Consider the following 22,304-nt stretch of genomic DNA (forward strand, 5'->3'; position numbering starts at 1 on the left):
TATATTACTGAACTGTCTATTATGAGAGAACTGCCAAATTTTTCTAGACTCATCATCTGTCTCTGTTTCAAATGCCAGCATCATAAAGTCTATCCCAAGATTCATTTCCTAGGCAATCAACACTGCCACTCCGACAGCAGATACGCCAAGATCGCTTAACAAATTTTGTCAGACAAAACGAACAGTGAACCATTGAAAGAAAGCCGATTTGTAACCGAGAAAGAAGATGCAATATATGTAAGTATTGCACATAAAGTTGTGTCTTCTACTGTGGCTATTTTAAATATTATGGCTGCAGATGATATGCTGGTAACTTCATGTACATAAATTCATCCAAAGATTAACGTTATCTCTTGTTTTAACTAAAAACTAACCGTAAAAAACAAATGTGTTTAAAAGAAACTAGTCTTTCTGATTATGGGTCAATGATATATTTAGTGTTATCCTTTAAGACGATATAGCACAAGCCTCAATTGGAATAGATGTAACGCAAACCAAAAATCATTCGTTCGAATATCATTGATAATCTTTCTAAACTATCAGAATAAAAGTGGGAGGAAGAGAGGGGAAAACATGTTACACCTGATTTACTATCATTATGTGTATCACAGAAAATAAAATTAATTTTAAGGATTCTCTCACTCCTTGTTCTTGAACAATTATGAAACAACCCTTAATGAAATTTTCAATGATTGAAGCTGGACATACTTCCCGAAATTATATTATGAGTATTCAATCTTAAAATATTTTTTCTCTCAAATAATTATACACTGAAAAGAAATGAACCAAAAACAAATATTTGGAATTATTTTATTATTTAAATTCGAAGTGTATCAAGTTTTTTTAAAAATTACTTTCCTTTTAAATCTTTTACGCTTTTATAAATAAAACTAATTTAATATAAAAAAAAAAACCCTTTTAACTGAGATAAAGTCATTAATCCATGGTTTCTCTAAGAACATCAAAAATAAATAACACATTCCATCATATTTAGTCGATAATATCAAATCATTGCATAAGTTTGAGCCAAATCTATAGATAACCTCTCAAACGAGACAATAACACTTTATTAATCAAGAATATGATCTGTATGACAGATTTCTATCAATCAACAAGTTTGTTAATTCCATTTAAAAAATCTTGGCAGCAAGATGATTTTGCACACTTTCCATTTATTGTAAATTTGTGTTACTTAAATTATTCTGCAAAGATCTAAACAGGTGATAATCGGATAGTGCAAGATCGGAAGAAAACTTGGTCAGTATTGAAGAATTAAAATTCTTGAAGTTTTCTCGGCGTTTATTATGCAACAAGTGATTTGGCATTGTTGTGAAAGTAAACTGTCTTTTCTGTTTCCCAGAATCGGACAATTTTCTCCAATGGTTTTACCGACTCTAGTGAGTTATTCTCAGTATTTCTGGAGTAGATAAAAATGAGTAATTCCGTTAGTGTCCCATGGAATACATAATAACCATTTCAAAGGGTGCAATCCAACTTTAGAGACAGATCCTACACTTTTACCTGCTTGACTTCAAGTTCTTTTGCAACAAATACTATTATATAAAGTCCACTTTTTATCGCCTATTGCCACACTCTGACACTTTCAATGCTACCGACGAGATATCTCGTCTTTCAGAAACTTTCGTTGATATTTGTCTTTTCATGGAGTTTTTATCTAATTCATCCTGAGCGATGAATGTGTTAAGATTAAAAAAATAATCTTTTTAGTGATACCAATTTTAATTTCCAATTTAATTGGAAGTATCTGAAAGACGAGATAACTCGTCGGTAACTTTGAAAGTGTTAAGAAGCTCTACATTGTAATGTGCAAGAAATGAAAAACGTGGAAAGAGAGATGCCATACTCAAGTATCGAACTTGGAAAAGTTTTTATTTAGGTAGCGAAAAGTGATAAAAATATCAATATTCAGCTTCTTCGCAATTTCCTCAGTTATTACTCTACGGTTTTTTTTCCCCCAATAAAATACTTGCAATACTGTCATAAACATCGGAAAGCTGTCCCTATATTGCTTGCCCTCCAGTGCAAAATCATTATTTTGAAATCCACCTAAGAATTTTTTCAGACAGCAAGGGCGCTGTCTAAATAAACAGCCATTTTTTTCCCTCCAGTTTCAAGACTCGCGCTTTTCCAAAATATATAAGACATTCTATGTTGGGAAAATCCCCCACCTTTTTACTGTCTAATTTTTAAAATTTGTCATCCTCCATTTTATTCATATTCAACATTGTAAGGAAAATGACACTTTAATCGTTCAAGTACAAGAAACAAGCTGAACAAATATATACACCTATAATGTATACTTTGACTTCATGAAAATCGAGCACAAACTTTTGCAATGACTTGATAAATCCTTAGAATAAGAAAAATTTTCACTATCAAGATTCTGAAAATGCAATGAACATTTTTTTTAACAAGATCCACTTCTTAAAAATAAAAAAAATAAAAAAAAAATCCTTTTAATCTAGCAATTTTCTGGAATAGTCATAGCCATAGCTTACAGAGAATAATTTTTATCTTTCTACGCACTCACATGAATATATTATGCACGTAAACTTGTCATTTAAAAACATATAATTAGTTTAGCTCAAGTTTAAACTGTGGAAAGCAAAAAATTCTATTTGATAATGATGCGAGATTTGTGCAAAACAATTCGCAAGAAATGAAAAACCAGCATTAAGAAATAAACTTTAATACATAAAGAAAAAAAAAAAAGTTACTTATACCACAAATTACATAGATCACTAATGGAAAATACCCATGTAACAGAAATGGCATTTCAAATATTTACGCACAATTAAATAGAATGTCAATTCATTAGACCTTAATTCTACATGCAGCTCTAATACTAACAAAATTGAACCACTTATTCAGTACATTAAACCACCATCAAACACTTTTTAAACATAGAGGATAAAAATTACGTGACCATACACATATAACATCGCTACTACTACATATTCACAGCCACAATATGGAAAAGCATTTTAGTTTCACTAATATCTACAAAGAATTTGTAATTATCAGCAGAAACAGAATTTTCAACACTATGTCATAAATTTTAAAACAAAAAGAAAAGACATTTTAAAAATGGAAATAAATAAATACCAAAACAATAGAAATATAAACAGTAAATTAGAATATATATTACCAATAAATTATATTCAGCCATACAGCAACAACTTCAAAGACATTAAACCCTTCTATAACTTTCTTCAATATAATAATTACTAATATTTTCATATGCTTTTCAGTTTTATAAAATATAAATAATAAGATCCAAAGTTGTACAGAGGAGATGTGGTTAAAAAAGTAACCAAAAACTTCCATTCATTTAGAGCAAAACATCTGAAAATTTGATTATTTATGGATTAGATTTATCAGCAAAAAGATATTGAGATGACAAATATCATAATCAAACATGCTGTATTATATTACATGCTAAAGATCTCTTGGGTACCCATTTGGCATTTGGTACTCTTGGCAATGTTAAATTTCAGATGACATTTTTTAAAAAATTGAATTTCTTCCAGGAAGTTGTAATTTTTTTTTCAGTTGAAACCACCCATTTAAGAGCTTTCTTTTTAGACAGATAGTGGTCTTTAGATGGTGTATTGGTAAAATACATTTTCTAATATCTAATAAAGACAACGGATGGCAGCACTAGTTCTAATCCTCCCCTTATGGATTTACACATGAATTAAAATTACTTTCACTCAGAAAATCAAATCATTTTGTATCCCTGAAAGAGTCAAAATGGTCTCATATAATTCATCTGAAATACAGAATCAATTATTTGAAGGAAACAATTATTTAGAAGCATTTAATACTGAACTATAAATATTGAGAAGTACGATTACATGCAACAGAAAAGAAATGCATATCTAGCACCACATATGAAACCGCCCTTTTATTCTGTACCAGTAAATGGTCCCACTACACAAAACATTTTATACCCTGTATAATAATTACTGATCACATCACATTAAATAACAATTCATACAAAATCATGTTCTAAGAATAGCTACCAAAGAGGAGGAAAAAAGCTCATCATAGGAAAAATACACCTGACATGTCTAAATTCCACTATTACAATAAAGATAATTTCTGAAGCTCCATATAATGCTGGCAGGTTAAACAGACATTAAGAAAAATTTAAGTTCAGTATATGCAGAATACAAAGTTAAAATAGCACAGCACAAGACAGATTATAATTTAACAGAACATTTTGACAAGTTAGAAATCACATCTAAGCTCTCAACTTATACTAAGTGAGTACTTAAGACAATTACAGTGGCCCAGCAACAGGAGGGCAATGAAGGTATAGATACCCCAATGCCAATCTTAGGGGGTGCAATAGGGACAACATGCTAATATGCTCATGCCACATTTTAGAAAGAAACATCATGAATGAGAGAGAAAATCACATACCACAGGCACCACTTATACTCACTACGCTACTGGACAACTACATGGTTACTTAATGGCAATTTTAACACATTAAGACTAATCTAGCACATGCATTACAACAATTTACTGTGTGAAAAGGATATAGAAAAACAGTTAAGAACAGCTCAAATTGACAGATATCAGAGAATTGCCTTTTTATATTAATGGCAAAAATAATTACAACAGAAACATCAGTAATACTCAAATTAGATTCTATCAATGATGTGTAGACTGTTATGCACATTATTAACTAGTCATCTGCTGTTAATATATCCATGGATGCCCAAATATATCATATGACCATCAGTACAAGAGCGAAAAGTCAGTAATAATAATTCCTTTCAATAAAATTTATATTTCACAATACTGATTTAGAACATTTCCACCAATTCTTTGTCAAGGTGGCGGAGGGTCTCTCCAAGATATGTGGCGTGAGAACAGTAAATAAGTTTCAAGCATTACAATGATATATATATGATGTTCTTCAAGCAAATTCTATGGAACATTCTACCATAAAATAAGAATACATGAGATACTTTATATTTCTCTCCCTGAGTATATGAAAAAAAATTTCGAGCTTCAATACCATCTCAAAATGAATATAGACTAAAAGTAGATGTCTAATCACAATAATGAGCTCAATTATTTATATTTTTCTTCAAGCCTTATAAAACACCAGACAAGATATCTCTGTGTAAATAATCAGGCTCATGTTTAGGTAAATGTATTAAAAATAAAACATTAACCATTTTTCACTGACAGATTCAACAGTTATAATTTCAATATTTTTAAAGGGTGAAAAAAATGTTTACAATTGCAGATCAAATCAATTAATACTAATCTGAACTTTTCAACACACACACTATAATATTTTTCAATAAATATTTCTGCTTCTATTATCACTATACCAATTTCAATAGTGTTCTCTCTGTCTTAACATTGCTTTTAAGAAAACATTCATGATTCTTAAAAATAATTTTAATTTGTAGAAAGATAAATGATTCAAAAAGAAAATTTACAAAATCTTAGGCAATTAAATATTTCCAATAAGTGGCTTTTTAAAATTCAGCATTAATTTTAAAAATACCTTCCAATAGAAAATAACTGCTTAAATTCAAATTTATAAAATTCTTTAAAAAAATTTAACTTCATAGCTTTAGGTAAGCAAAATGGCAGCTTAAATTTTCTGATAGTGACGTTTTATTCCTTGCAAAGGATTACAAGACCAGATCTGACATAAGATTGAATTCTACAGGCATTACATTGAAATAAAAATCATAGAGCAAAGATCTAAATTACACAGTAATATTTCAAAATGAAAATTTTTGATCACAAAATTATAAAGATTACCAAAATTAAAAAACAAACAAACTGCAGAATTAAAATGAATATACATACCTTAACAACAAAAATAAAATTAGTACAAAAATAAAGAATTTACTATAAACAATCGAAATATTATGAGATTATTTTACACATGAATGGAACACAATAAAAAGCACTAAAATAAAATTGAAGACGTATCAAAACATTACTCTCTTCCTCTTTCACTGGCTAGCTTTAAAAAGGATATATTTTTAAAAAAATAAAATAAAAAGAAAGAAAGAATAGTATCCTACATGGAATTTGATATTCCATTTTTTACAAATGGCAATAATTTCAAGGTATCAATACATGAAAACTTAAACAGGAAGGTATTGTATATTATCACAGGAAAAAGCTCTCATATGCTCAGTTATATCTGTGATTAGTTTGGTCATAGTAAAATAGAGAATTATCATAGATCATACAATTACTTACTTTCCGCCTAATATAAACAAACAGGGCCAGATTAATAAATATGCAATTACTTAGGAATCGCGTGATTTGGGGAGACCTCTAATTTTTTTCTTGTGATATTGTCTAAGAAACTTAATTTATAAAGACCGCACACTTAAACTGGTAGAAAAAATCTATTAATACATAAATTTCAGAACAATATTCTAATAGCATTCCTAACATTATCTTTTGTATTATTTTGTTTCCTAATTCTAACAAGATATATAGCTTCATAATTTAAAAACAACCTGATTCTATAACTGAATAGCATTTAGATTGTGCTAAAAAAATTGCCTTTTTTATAAATATTTCATTTAAAAATCACCTTTTCTTTAAAGTAGCCTAAAATTAAATATTCCGTTATTTCAGTTTGTCAAAACACTGTTATATATACTAAAATTGAAACAAATAAAAATATCTAGTTTTGGAAATTTGATAAAAAGAAGGGAGAGAGCAAGACATATTACCAAAAGGGTCCCTAAAGGTCTTAAATCCGGCCCTGCAAATAAACTTAGAAAAAGAATGGGACAATAAAATATAAAAGAATGGCATATATTTCTTACTGATATACAATTCTAAGGAGTTTGTTTAATAACTTGTCAATTAATGTTATATCTGTAGAAAGTGAAAAGAGTCATTTGTCAGAGTCAATTTCTATGATGTTGGTCTCATAATAAATAAATCTGTATGCCATTTAATGATTAATTACATACTGCACTGTATGATATAAAGTGCCTGCACTTACCATCTAATATCTTGCATTATGCTATGAGACAGTTTACAAATCAATTTAAATTTTGAATAGAAAATAATGAATTATTGTGAAGTTTCTTGCTGGATATTTAATAATGAAATCTAAACAAAATCAAGTTAAAAAGTACAAATTCAATAAATATTAATGTAATTTAATCCAAATGAATTGTTTCCTACAATAATTTTTTCTGGAAAATGTAAGGTTTAGTTTTGTTAAATTGATTAAATATTTTATTTCAAATAAAGAAATAATTCTTGAATCCAAATTAAATGATAGATTCTATGTTATTTAAAGAAATGAATAACTCAGTAATTTTTATTTTTATATTTTTTATAATAATAAAATAAATTTAATTTTTTCCATTAACATTTTAAGAAATAATTCCAGTAAGTCAAAAATTGTATTTTTCTATAAAATTATTTCAGGTTATTTTTTTAGGCTTTCAAAATTAAAGCAACATCTAATAAAAAAATTGAAGTAACAAACATGCAAGTGTAAGAATAAAAAATAATTCCTCAAAGCAACTTGTAGACTGAATTATTTATTTTAAAATAATAAATAAAAAAATGTCATAATTTAAAAATTTAATTAAAATATATCACCTAAAGTTTAATTTGCATTAAATTCAGGAATTAATTAATACGTTATGCTTATGTTTGTATTATACTTTGAATTTATTAAGCATATTAGTAAATTTAAAATCTGTAATGACAAAAACAACTGTGAAATTCTTCACACGATAATAAGAAGACAACATGCTTCTCAATAATACGAGAATAGAATAATTGGAGTGTTAGCTTTAAGTTTAAACTTCAAGTACACAGATTTTTTTTATATACTATAATAAAATTCTGAACAAATCATAAGAAATTCAAATTTAACAAAAGGAAATAAAAATCTGTTAATTAGATTATCAAAAATGAACTAAAGCACACATACTTAAATCATACAGGCTACGGGAAATCTGGATCATCTCAAGTATTTTAAAGATTGATTGTGCTTCATAAAATCTTTAAAATACTAACCACAATTCTGTGCAACTTATCTGATGATTTACGCTTCTCTAATAATGATTTTTATGCTTACCCGTCTCATTTATAGTTTAACTGTTGTGCAAAATTCATACGAGGAACTGCTGTTTTTAGCTCAAATTAAAAAACAGCACCACAAGCAAAAATTTAAGCTGTAGAGTAAATAGCTCATGATTCATATAAATATATATAGGCACTCCACTGCTACTTTTTTTTTTTTCATTGCAGAAACACAATGAACACCAGTGACTTGATTGTAGATATTTATGATATAACTAGCATAAGTGTCCTGTTGACAAAACAAATGGAACAAAAAATCCTTTGGTTCAATTTAAAATTCACATAAAACATCAATATCATATTTCACATCATAGTACAAAGAAACAAAGAACATATTAAAGAGATATAGTGGAGAGAAAGTTTGCCCGTGCTCAAGACTTTTCGAATGACACAAAATACATGACTAAAAATTTTTACATCATATTTTAAGAGTATTATCACAGAATATGTGAAATTGTGACAATGAATTCTTTTTTAATCAAAAAAAAAATTCCATGGCATATCACAGTTCGTCATCTGGATAAGGTGGTGTCCAAAATGCCTGGAAAAAATAATGAGAAATAACAAGATTAAAAGAATTTTTACTGAAATTCTTGTCAAATTTAATTTGGTGAAAAGAACCTGTAATATCAAAACAGATCTGTGCATTTTTTTTTTCTTTAAGCAGCTTCATAAAATGCAAAGTAATATAAAAAGTATTAAAATTATTTTTAAAAAGCTAAAAGCGATTAACAGAATAGGATTTCTTGATCTACAGTTTTATTACATTATACTCTTTGGTTAAATAGTTGAGATGGCATAAATTAATACAGAATATATTTAAAACTATGTCCCCACCCCACTTTTGCCTTCACAACATGAAACACAGTTAAAAATATGATAACTAAATATTTTTTATACACTAATTCTTTCATAGGGGAGAAGGAGAGTAAATCAAGTAAAAAAGGGAATAACAATTCTGCCTAATTTCTTTACAGAATACATATTTAGAATAATTAAAAAAATGATTCTTTTATTCATAAATGTGCAGTACTTTCTAACTAATAATAGGGCAATATTAAAAAATATATAGGGAGACATTTTTTTTTTACTATAATTAGATGTCAAAATAAAAAATTATTTTAAAAAAATCTAAAGACAACATACCATCTGAGTAGAAGCAGTAACCAACATCATATATTTGGGATTAAACTGAACACAATGCACAGGATTAGTATAGCCACAATGTAAAACAGCTTCCCTTAAATATGTTTCTGAATTCCATACATGAACAGCTCCATCAGTTGAACCTATCACAATGGCAGAAAAATTTTTAAATACCACACAAATTTAAATGTTTTTGTAATTTAAATATTAATAAATTCAAAGAGAAGTTTTATTCCATGATTTCAAAATAAAAGACCCATCTAATAGAGAGAAATTAGTTTGCATTGTTATAAGTTGCAAAAATTGACATAAGTCAACATGTTATATTTCACACAACTGCCTTAGAAACAAGAGAAGATGCAATTTCAATGATTATATTAATTAATTGTTATTATATATTTTAGATAATATTTAAAATACAAATGAAAATGGACTGGTACAATAGCAGAGAATAGAAGCCAAATCTTTGCTACTGGCTGCTATCTCCACTGCCAATATTGATTCTGCGTATACAAATTTAAAATCAAAATGGATTTATTACATAGAAGCTTGCCACTTGATAAACCAGCTTTTAAGTTATTAGCCGAAATATTTTTTTAAATAAAAAATAAACAAGAAAATTTGTTTGTTATTTAATATTATAAATATACATAGAATTTTCTTACCAGAAAATACAAACTGTGAATCTGGAGAAAACGATGCTTCCAAGGGTATGCCTTTGCTATTCACACGGCTCTGAAAAAGAATTTGGAAGAAAATTTTGAAAATTATTTTTGTAATTTTAACAAAATTACAATTACTGCTTATTTGTGCAAAACATAGATATATATATATATATAAAAAAAAAGCACTTTATTTTTTTTAAAAATTCTGTAATCATTTGCACAAATTCATATTTGTTTATTAACTCTTTTGCTAGTCCCATGGGGAAGGGGTATCTTGTAACTGAGAATGAGAAGCTACCGGCATGGTGGTCAGTTTTCGTCATCTTTGTGGCTATACAAAACAGATGGGGGTTGGCTATCTCCCATCGATAATGGGACGTACTTCCTAGGGGAAGGACTGTACAGTGGCTGGTGATGGCCCTTAGGACTTAACCACAGTTCCCGCCACTTGTTGTTTCGGCGTTCAAGTATTTCCGCGTGCCTCCATGCAGGTTGAAGTAGTCAGTCTATGATTAACCCTTTCGCTACTAACCTGGCGAAACCCGGCTGTGAATGTTCTATACTAATGAGTCGTTTTTGGGCCTGTTTCTGTTTTATACATTAAGTGCATTACATAAAGGAAGCTATTTTTGAGGTTACTCTCATTTTACATCCTGAATTCCTCATTTAAAAAATAGCCAAAAACAGTCGATTAATATGAAACTTTCAGGGCTGGTTTAGCAGTGAGAGGCTTAATGAACAATTTTAAGGAATGCTTTTTCTAAGTATTAAGTATAAATCTTAAATATTTGAAAATAAAAGTATCTTTATTAATTTGTACTCAAAATGGAAATCAAAGGATAATGTAGAAATTAAATAGCTACACTTATTTAAAAAGATAATTAAAAAGGAATCAACTAAAGAGTAACATTATATTAAAATATCTAATTAAAGAATGAAAGTGATTTAAATTTCATTACAACTATTATAGATAACCACAATTATAGATTATTAAAGATTACGAAGAGTAAAATAATCTAATCCTCTTATCAATCATATTTACTGATTATCAAATCAGTATCATGACAAAAAGCATTTTTTGAATTTTAACTCTTTAATGATTGGAATACGGAAAGTCATTCTTTCTGTACTTAGGCAGTATGGTTTTAGGGAGATTCTCAATAATCGCAGACAATGAATTAAAGATGTTTCAAAACATTTTTTCTAAAATAACAGATTCAGAAAAGAGGAAAAAAAGCTAAAATGTCATTTAACCTTTAATTATGAAAATAATTTATTTCAAAGTTACATTATCACATATTAAAATTTGTGCAAGCACTAGGGTTAACTACCTGTGCAGAAAAAGTGCAATCTGCCTTGATTAGAGATGTAAATTCAAAATTTACACACGCTCTTACATCAATTATAATACAAAAAATATATGATCAAATTTTATATAAACTTTCAATTTTTAAAAAAATCTAACACATACAGCAAAAGTTGACAATGCTCTCCCGTTATAAGCATCTAACAGATGAACATCAGATCCATTAGTTGAAATCAGAATCATTTTCCCATCAGGACTAAATTTCATACAAGTCCAGTCGCTGTTCCTTTCTTTGAAGGGTATAAAGATGTTGAAGGGCCCCTATATAAAAATAAATGACATTTAAAAAAAAGGTTAATAGAAAATTAAAAGAAACACAAAATAAGAAGGGGGCATACCTTATCAAAACTTCGTATGTCATACAATTTAACTTCTTCTGAATTCACAGCAACAGCAAATAATGCTCCTTCAGGATCAAAACAAACAATAGGCCTTCCACATTCAGCTATCAAGCCCTTGGGAAACAAAGTAATTTAATACCTATAACTTAATGAGAAATACAATTCCACAATGCTCATATAATTTTTTTTTATCATAACTTTATGGCATATAACCAAGTTACTTGTGCTGAAAAGAGTACAATTGTTAATTTAGGATTCATATTTTTTTTTAACTCTATTTTAAAAAGAAAGATAGTTTTCTTTATTTTTATTTTTTTATTGAATTGTTAATCAGAATTCGTTGATCAATAGAAAGATGAAAGAATTTGGAGCACTGCACAATTTCTTTTAACTAGTACACTAATTCTTATAAAAATAATTATATTACAAATATTTTTGTCAACTCCATTTTAATAGAAATAACTAATATTTTCTCATTTACATTAAATATAAAAGATTTTTAAAAAGTAAAATAATTAATGAACGTTTATTTAAATATGCTTCAAAATTATATTTGCATGTGTTTTTATGCTATTTTACAAGAAATTTCAAAGCACAAATATCAAAATTACAAATATTCCTTTTAATTCAAATACTACCATTCATTTTTAAAGACATTTCCATGTTTAAAATTAAAGAAAATATAATTTTGAGAAGAAAAAATAAAATGAAACAAGGTTATAGTTTTATATATTTCTCAATTTATGTTCGATTAAAAATTAAATTAGTAAATGTGAGACTATTGTTGCAAAATGTTTAATTTTGTATAATTCTAAATTACAAGAAAAATTTTTTAAATAATTTCACAATGTAAGGAAAAAAATTAGTAATTTAAGAATAATAAATAACATAATTAATTCACTTCTATTCAATTAATAAAGACAATACATTTAAACTACTGAAATACTGTTTTATTTATCGAAGCCCTCCCCCCTTCCCCTATCAATACTGAAATTCCAGTATTTCAGTATTCAGATTTAAAGCTTTTCCAGCAAACTAATATTTTTAAAAATTACACAAATTTAAACTAGGATAATGAAATAAAATAATGAAAAAAAAAATTAGTAACAGATGAAATATCTGGAGTATTTATTATTTAAAACAAACTGTAATATTTCTTTTAAAATTAAAAATCAAACCAATATTAAAATTGATACAGCAAAATACTAAAAGATAAATAAATAAAACTAATATTTCAAAAGTTAGAAAAACAATTATTTATGTCGCATACTTAGCTTAAAATCACAAAAACTGTAACTGGAGTTAAAGAAGTTCAGAATGAATCTATGCTTCTTAAGTTTTGATTAATTTCAGACGTACAAATTTATTTGCCTGTCTGCAATGAATATTTATTTTGTTATATGTAGTACATTATTCAAATAAAAATTATAAAACCAATAATTTTCATTGAATTTCAAAAAAGTACCTGACAGTTAGGTGATCTAACATCCCACAGCCTCACAGATTTGTCTAAAGAACTTGAAAGAAGAGAATCTCCCAAAGCCGAGAGTGATGTAACCCTAAGGATTTGATGTATAAATATTTAGGAAAAATAATAATTATAGATAATTTGAGAGATATTTATATATTGCATAAACAAGCATCCTATTAAAAAATAAGTTCAAATGAAACATTAAATATTTAACAAACCAAATATAACAAAAATATACAAAAGAAGCTTTTATTTTATAAGGGGAAAAAAAAAAGGAGAAATATAAGAAGCAAATATAAATTGATAACAACTTTTCAATAAAATTCTAATTAAAACATATCATATTTACATGGAATACATTTTCATTTAATGGAACTAAAATCAAAAATAAATTAGAAATCAGTATTAAGGTAATATAGATATGGAAATGTACCATTAAAAGTATATTTTTATAAAATAATAATAATTATTATTATTATTTTGTTATTGTAAAAAGTCACAAGAAGATTTTAGCTTTCATTTATACAAACAATACTGTAGGGAATTTTTAAATTATAGACTCCAGAAAAGGTTCTATTATCTAGTGCCTATAGATTTTAAAATAAGATTATATAATTAATACCAATAGTAAACCATATATTGAAAACAAAAATAAATCAAATTTGAGTTTTAAGTCAATTATTAGATCATTGATTTATAATTTACTTTAGATTTATTTTAAACTAGCTGCCTACGGCGACCAGCCTGTTCGCCAATCTTAATGCTCGTTAAAATTTTAATAATGAAATATTTAATGCAATTCCTACTTTAATAGCTTCTTTATCAAAATATTTTTAAACTTCAAATTTTGATAGTCATATAATTCACACAATATTATAAAGGCCTTCAGTCATAACGTAATATTTATCTCTCTAAGTTTCTGTTAGCTCCCGTAGAATTTATGCTTTAAATTAAAGTGGAAAGGATTAATCTGCCATTAATATAATAATATTTTTTACTGAAACAAAGCATTTTTTTATAATATGATTACTGAAAACAGAGTCACTGAGAATTAAATCTTATGGGCGGGCACTAAAGAATATCTTTCGTAATTTATGTAAAAATCTCAAGAATTTGTCAACAAAATTTTCCCAGATTCATCATGAGCAGATCGATAAATTAACAATGTTTAATTTTAAATGCATCAAACACTAAGAAAATAAATAGAATCAATTAAAATAATTGGCCGAAAACAGGTTAATAAAAACTGAACAAAAACCAATGTACTTAATACTATAAGCATATATACAAAAAAATATATAACTAACGTAAATACAAGTTAATTCCAAAAGCATACAACTAATCTAATATTAATTTAAATCAAGTCCGCATTCGTTGAAAATAGTTGTCAACAATCAGAACACAATGTGCATGCGTGAATTTTCAACGCCAGTTATGGTAATGCAAATGCATGAATTTTTCTATGTCACTTGGGGTAACGCTGTGCAGATTAGAAATTTTTAATTTACTTTTTTCTGTTTTATTTCAATTCAAAAGTATTCAGAATTAATCTGAAAGATCAATTAATTAAGAATGTTAAGAAAACATGCAAAATCGTTTGAAATAATCGGTCGAAAAATGTTAAGTCTAACCTCATTAGCATGAGGGAAAAAAATTGAAGCCTTACTCATTTGGCGGTGGGGTAATGAAGATTTTTAGGCAGAAAAGTTAGTTTTTAATTAATAATTAAAAATTTTTAAAAAGCGACTCCAGGTGCACATTTTTGACCTCCAAGGTATACATGTACCAAATTTGGTAGCTGTAGGTCAAACAGTCTGGGCTGTAGAGTGCCAACACACACACATTGAGCTTTATTATAAGTACAGAAGATGAAGCTTTTAATTCGGCATTTACTACAGATTTTTATAATGTTCTCAAATAAATTATATTGAACACTGATCAAGAATAACATGACTATCTTATTAAAATATAAATACTAAATTTATGGCATTGTATCTATTTATATAGTATAGTATATTTTCCATTATAGAAAAAGAATATGCTTTTAGTGTAGTAAGTTCTTTTGAAAAAGACAAAATTTTATTTTTCTTAGCAAATAATCTTCATTTTACAATAATAAAGAAATCATCATATCTATATCTTTACTTTATTGGTACAATTGAATTTAAAACATGAAAATAGGGACAAGGGAGTAGGTGAAAATAGAATTAAAGAATTTTAAGATAGACAAATATAATTCAACTTACTTTTTTGTATGACCAGTAAAGTATCTTATGTATTTATTATCATGAAGAGATAAGTACCGGATAGTATCTATAAAGAAAAATAAATACATCAAAATTTTCAACAATAAAAGGACAAAATCTTTTTCCCAAGTTATTCTCTTTTAATACCATCCTTAAAAATTGAAAGTATGAGTTGCAAACATAATTTATAATTACAAAACTATTGCAGAAATAAAGATTTATCTACAGCATATTTAATTTTGCCAAATACTCCAGATTTTAATGGTACTGATAATCCGTGGTTTCAGTAATAAAATAGAGTTGAAAAACATAAGAAAAAAGAGCTTAAAAACAGTTCAATAAAAGTTATGAATAAATATTTCCACTAAAGCTATACAAATTCTTTGGCTATACAATTACAATTCTTTAGCTTGAAGCTATACAAATTTACTAACTCTATGTCATGCAATTTAAAAATTATCCAATATTAATAGATTTTTTTTAATTACATAAGATGTGTACTCAATTTTACAATGTAGAAATTTGTAACTCTGACAAAAGAAATATTTTCTATTCTGCATTTTTGATATCAAATCATATATTTTTATAATTCATTGTTATTCCTGTAAGTGCAAAGTTTTAAACAGACTTTAATCCCTTCAAGTAATTAATTAATTTTTAATACTATGAAATAATTAAAAATGAAAATATAATAAAACACATAAAAAGTCAAGTCAGCCGCTTAGGAACCTAATGCCACTTTTTTCAAAGCTTTCACAAAAAAAGATAAAGGACACTCATGTTCGAGGGTGCTTATAAATGCAAGTAAATTCATTCAGTAAAAAACATTTTAATTTCTGAACTATATTAAATTATAATAAAAAAAAAGAAACATGACTAATATGCATGAAACAAAATTAAAATTAAATTGACTAAATGAAAATATTTAAAAATACAATTAAACTATTCATAACTGTTATCTTATTCTTAAAATAATAAATTGCTGAGTGATAATTAAAAAGAAATTGCTTAACTATACAATTTATACCAGTAAAAGAAAATGTTCATATCGTTGATGTTCAGATAAGCCTATCAGACTTACAGCCATGAAATTTAGCATACAGCTAATCTCATGTTGACACAAAGCACCTCATAATTTGATTTTTATTTTAAAATTTAATAAAGAACTGTTTTTATAATATTTCGTGCTGTTTTGGATTTTTTTTTTTTTTTTTGCACCTATTTTCCCACAGTAGACTTCTAATAAACATTAAAAAAAAAATCTTTACACTGACAATCTAAAGAAAATTTTTTTTTTTTTTTTTTGAACCTCTGACACACTTACTGAAATAAAATAAATTTTTGAAAAGTAGTCAATTTTCTTGAAAAGGGTTGAAATTTTAAGCTAACATTTCTGAGTTCAACATTCTATTTGTGTTATGTTTTATATATATTTTTAGAGGATAATTTGAACATTTCCCACTAATTTAAAACTTTGATCAAAATATCTTCATTAGCTGCTTTTTATATTAAAAATTTTATTAAATTAAATACAGTCCAGATAAGCTTATTTTATTTATTTATATTACTAATCCAATCAATGAAAAAAGCAAACACCTCTCACAAATAATTTGGCATGTTGCCAAATCATTAATAAAACATTACTAGAAAGCACATATTTAGCTGCTTTATAAACATAAGAAATTAATTATAGTTTGCAATTGTTCTGCATTCATTTAAATACAGAGAGAGAGAGAGAGAGTAATGCTTTATGATGCAAATTAAGAATATATTATTTGTTTTTAAATTATATTGCAAAAAAACAGATATCAGCTGCTTCTCTTCTATACTTAGAAAAGAAAGTGTTAGAATATAATTAAATTAAAATTTGAATTTTTATGTATTTTAAAGTCAAAGGTTTTAAAGATGTAAAAAAAAAATTCCGCAATAGGCAAGGTAAGCCTTTTTGCTTATTTTTATGAGGCTTCCATGAACAGAGATATGAACCCTGGAAAAAAAATGACAGTAATTGTGTTTATTTGAACTTTTTAAAAATTAATCACATTTCTTAATTTTTTTTTATTTTAATTTCATGATCTTTTTTGAATTTTGTAAAACATTTTTTATTTATTAATTTATAAGAATTTTTAAAAATTAGTCACTTTTTCAAGAAACTAAAATTTCTGCATCTGACATTCCATTTCATTAATTTAAAAAAAAAATTAGTGATTATTCAAAAATTTCTCTCTAATTTAAAGCAAAAATGATCAACATATCTTCAATGATTGATTTTTAATATATTGTTCATTTTGTGGTCGAATCCAGTCAATGAAGAATTAAAAATTTTCTCCATCAAAGTTTTGTTCCTTTCATGATTTGGCATGTTGCCAAAGTAGTAACCATCATTAAAGAAAATTTACATATAATTTTTTTTTTTTTTTTATTCTGGATGCAAAATTTTACTGAATTTAACTGCTATTTAGCAGCAACTTACAAGTTTGGATTGCATGTTTTTAAATTCACAGAAAATTTCAGACTTTCTTTTAGTTAAATAGTTTCAGAAAAATTATTTTAATGAATGTAGTATTAATTATAAATTGATTACTTTAAATTCAGGATGCATTAATATGTTATTTGAAAAATTTAGCTCTAATAAAAGGTCTATGCAAAAGGAACTCGCTTAATTGTAACAAAATAGCAACATAACATTTTAGAGTAAAAAACTATTGGTTTTGTAAATGGTGAAATACATTTTATATTACTAGCACCTGTAATAAGAAAGGTGGTAGAAAATTAGTAATATATTTGGGGGTCAAAAGCATTGATATGAAACAATTTCTGAAACATTACAATGACTATTGGGAGTTCAATGTTTTTCCAACTAGAAAATATTAAATGAAGTATTTTTTTTTTTTCTTTCACTTTCTCTGGAAAATGGAGACACAAGTAACCACTAAAGACACATCTAAAGATCATGACCTTTCATGTGAATTAAAAAATTTTTGAAACTAATCCAATGGTTGGAACTAACAAATTCTATTTTGTATTATTAAAAACATAAAATTATATAATTTTACTTTGTTTTCACAGTTTTATTTAAATTTTTTTCTGGTTTTGATTTCTCAAACATTCATCATGTAACAGGTAATGCTGTGCAGGTATTGTTAATAAGCTATATTTTTAAAGAAATTTTTACAATGGGGAAAAAAAAACCCCTTATTCTAAGAAATTATAAAATTATTATTTAAGTGAATATCAGTTGATGGTTGAGTGTATAAAAAATTATAGAGATAAAAAAATTCATTATAAGAAAATTTAATAAATACCATCAATTTTGGTAGAGCTATGAACTGCAGAGTTCTCATTGTGAGTAAAACGTACCAGATCAGCGCCATATTTCTTACTATGAAGAGTTCTTTTGTGCCTAAAAAATAAAAAGGAAAAGATACCAAGATTAATATTTAAATAAGTAATTTTGCACACTAGTGTTATTTGATTTAAGGAGAAGAAGGAATGAAATTCTAAAAACTTCTTTTATTCTTAAAGTTGTCACAGAATATTTTCAATTTTTATCTATTATGAAGATTTATTACTAACAGCCATGACCAGTAAGAGATGCAGTCTAAATAAAGGAAAACAAGAAGCAAGAAAAAGAAGTAATGAGAAAGGTTTTGAACTTATATAGTTTTCTTTTTTTTAAAAATTGCTGTAATAGCATTTTGATTCAGTATTTGCTAGTCACAATGGGAAAATAAAAGCTCCTGTCAATTAAACATGTAACAGCAAATCTCTAAATCCAAGGTTCAATCTTCCATAAGATAATTTTGTAATTCATTGCACTGCCAAAGTCATAATAATCCTGTTTGTGTATATCTGAAACTACTTTTTTTTAATTTAACATAATTTTTCTTACTATTTCAATTAAGTTTAAAAGTTTCTATGCAAATTTTCTTTCTTTATCAATATGTTCATCTAAAAACATGCATTTGCACAAGTAGCAAGACTTAATTTATCAAAATATGCAGATGGCTCAAATGGAGATCAATGCACTGTATTTTTTAACATTAATAAGAAAAATACAACCAGGTAAAGCTAGTTTGATTTGATAAGATGATTGCACTTCTTAAAATCAATATTATTAATATTGAATTCCAAACTCTTTGTACAAAAAACATATAAACCTACTCAATAAATGATCTTCTAATTTTACTCATAAATATTATATAAGTATAAAAATTTTAGTTAAGTCTGTGACAGATAATTAAATATTTATTTTTGTATTAATTAAAAATTTTCTGCAAGGAAAATAATTTATCATAATTGTCATAATTCTTATTAAATGAAAATAGTATAGACATTTTAAACTACTAAATTTAGTAGCATTCAAGGTGCCATTCATTATATATATTCAAACTTTGAATCTTTCATTAAAAATTATAATACAAATGAAAAGCTATAATTAAATGATCATTTTGGTCAACTAATTCACTTTAATTCCAACAAAAAGATTTTGATTATATTTATATTTTACATAAAACAATACACAATATTTCATATTTATATTTTACATAAAATAATTTACATTACATAAAATACATAATTTTTAGATATATTTTAATACTATAACGGACAGTGGGTATTTAAATAAAAATGATAAAGTTATTAGTAAAAATATATAAAAAGATTACAAATAAGATGTTTTAATATATAAATTATGTATATGTAATTATTTATATGTATTAAAAATAGATTTTCAAAAATCAGAAAATCTGATCTTAATTATTTGTGTGTGTATGTTGTTAATCCAAGCTAATAGAATATAAACATGTATTGACATTCCTGCTGCATGTATAAAATGTAGAGCGTTCCCATATATGAGAAATAGACAATATTGCTTATTTATTTTTCCTTTAACAGTTTTGGAAGTCCTGTACAAAGTATCGTTTCTGAACTTTAATTATATATAGATAATGTGTGTGTGTGTGTGTGTGCTTTCACAATACACATTGCATATTCAAAATGCACAGCACTTCAGATATGAGCAAAGGCCCATTCAATTATCCATTGTTGATTAAATGTATAAGATTTGAATACATTATTTTTGCTGAGATAATAAATACTCAATGAAGTAAGTATTTGAGTAATGTAATAACTCAAATACACCCAAAATGAAGGACTTATTTGAAAGTAGATTTTATCTGCCTGGTTATCTATTTATGTCTTTTATCTAGGAAAGCTGAATTATCATTTTTTAACTGACTAATGTTATATATATATATATATATATATATATATATATATATATATATATATATATATATATATATAAACTAACTTTAAAATACACTGTTTATATTAAGAGCAATACAATGAATTTGTAAAATAGCAGAGTATTAAGTTTTAAAAAAATCATTCATGAATAAAACGTTTTTTTTTGTTATTATTTAAGATTTATAGAGATAAAAAAAAGTCTTTGGTTCTATCCTTCCTTACTGTTTTTTTTTTAAATCTATATCAAAAAGTTTAGATATTTATCATATAAAAAGACAATATACGACTTGATCTGAAGCACAAAAAATTCCCCACGGATAAATGTTTTTTTTATTTGTTTGCCAGTTTTAAAAATTGCAGTTGAAAGAAATACAATTTCTTTTTTCAAAAAATATCAGCACTGTTTTTTAATGTTCTATTCATCAATTTCTCAAAACTTATATATCAGATAAATAGAAGATTACTAAGACTTAATATAAATAGTTCATTAAAAATAAATATTTTGTATTTGTGTTGTGAAGATTTGAATACATAATATAATAAATAGTCTGGAATTTCTGCTTTAAGAATTTAAAAGTAGAATAATTAAAACAATATTTATTATTAAATAATACATTAAATGTTTAATTTCCAAATAATACATAATCATACAAATTCCTTTTTCTAAATCACATATATAACATTTTAACAATTTTAAACATTTAATTCATAAAAGTGGTGAATTAACAATGACTCTGTAAACATTTGATTCTTTTGTGAATGATGAAACAAATTCTATAACAGTGTATCAGTAAAAAAAGAAAAGTAAAGATGTTTTTGATAGCAAGGCAAGGTAAAGTATTTCAGTAGGGTTTAGCAAATATTATTAAAAAATTCATTGATTTAAGGTGTTTAAAATTTTGTGCTGTCGACGTATCCGTTTTCTTGGTGTAGAAAAAGGCTAAAAAAAATTAAAGTGAATCATCCGCACACACCCCGAAGTATAATCTGCAGATAAATACAGCTGAATATACAATCTGCATCACGAGACAATCCAACTAAATTGTAGATGAGGATATATCTGAAATAACTTTGCTTTTATGAAATAGTAAAATAAATAAATAAACATATCTTAACACGGTACTAAATTAAAGTATAATTAAGGATAAATAAAATTAATTAAAAAATAATTGTAATTTTAATATACACTTACACTCCCCTTTCACAGTCATAAATGACAATGGAATCATCATCGCTACTCGAAATCAATGTAATACCATCAGATGAAAAATCAATGCTATTGATACGATCAGAATTTTCACTAAATGCTTTGGCCACCCGAAAGCTTTGAACAACCGATGGTATCAGTTTCATTGTGATTTCTGAATGCATGAATTAAGTAGCACCTAAATATCACATATAATAAAAAAAAAATACTATTCTATTAACTACGGGATATATCTCAGAATCTAGTATCGATTTTTACTTCATCACATCACCTCCAGTCCTTATAAATTACTATCTCACCGGTCAGCTTCCGACATCAACAAATTAACAAAACACAAAGCACTCATTGGTCGCCATCTTAAACCACCAAGGATAAAAAAAATAAAGAACAAAATATGCTGAAAAAAATGAAGGTTATTTTAGCTACTTAAATTCATTCTTGAAAATACTTCTATATCTTCAGAAATTTCAATTTTTATATAT

General features: G+C 26.2%; 1 protein-coding gene across 1 annotated transcript; it reads right to left on the bottom strand.

Annotated features, from left to right (window-relative positions):
* Positions 1-2,694: 2,694 nt before the first annotated feature.
* LOC129966163 (WD repeat-containing protein 82-like) lies at positions 2,695-22,198 on the bottom strand. Its single transcript, XM_056080599.1, has 9 exons — positions 21,808-22,198; positions 18,671-18,768; positions 15,366-15,432; positions 13,114-13,207; positions 11,646-11,762; positions 11,413-11,568; positions 9,942-10,011; positions 9,277-9,419; positions 2,695-8,671 (listed from the first exon to the last, which is right to left on the bottom strand). The coding sequence occupies exons 1-9, from the start codon at positions 21,984-21,986 to the stop codon at positions 8,633-8,635; spliced, it is 963 nt and encodes a 320-aa protein (XP_055936574.1). The 5' UTR covers positions 21,987-22,198; the 3' UTR covers positions 2,695-8,632.
* Positions 22,199-22,304: the final 106 nt, after the last annotated feature.

The sequence above is a fragment of the Argiope bruennichi genome, chromosome 1 (genome assembly GCF_947563725.1).
Source record: "Argiope bruennichi chromosome 1, qqArgBrue1.1, whole genome shotgun sequence".
NCBI lineage: Eukaryota > Metazoa > Arthropoda > Arachnida > Araneae > Araneidae > Argiope > Argiope bruennichi.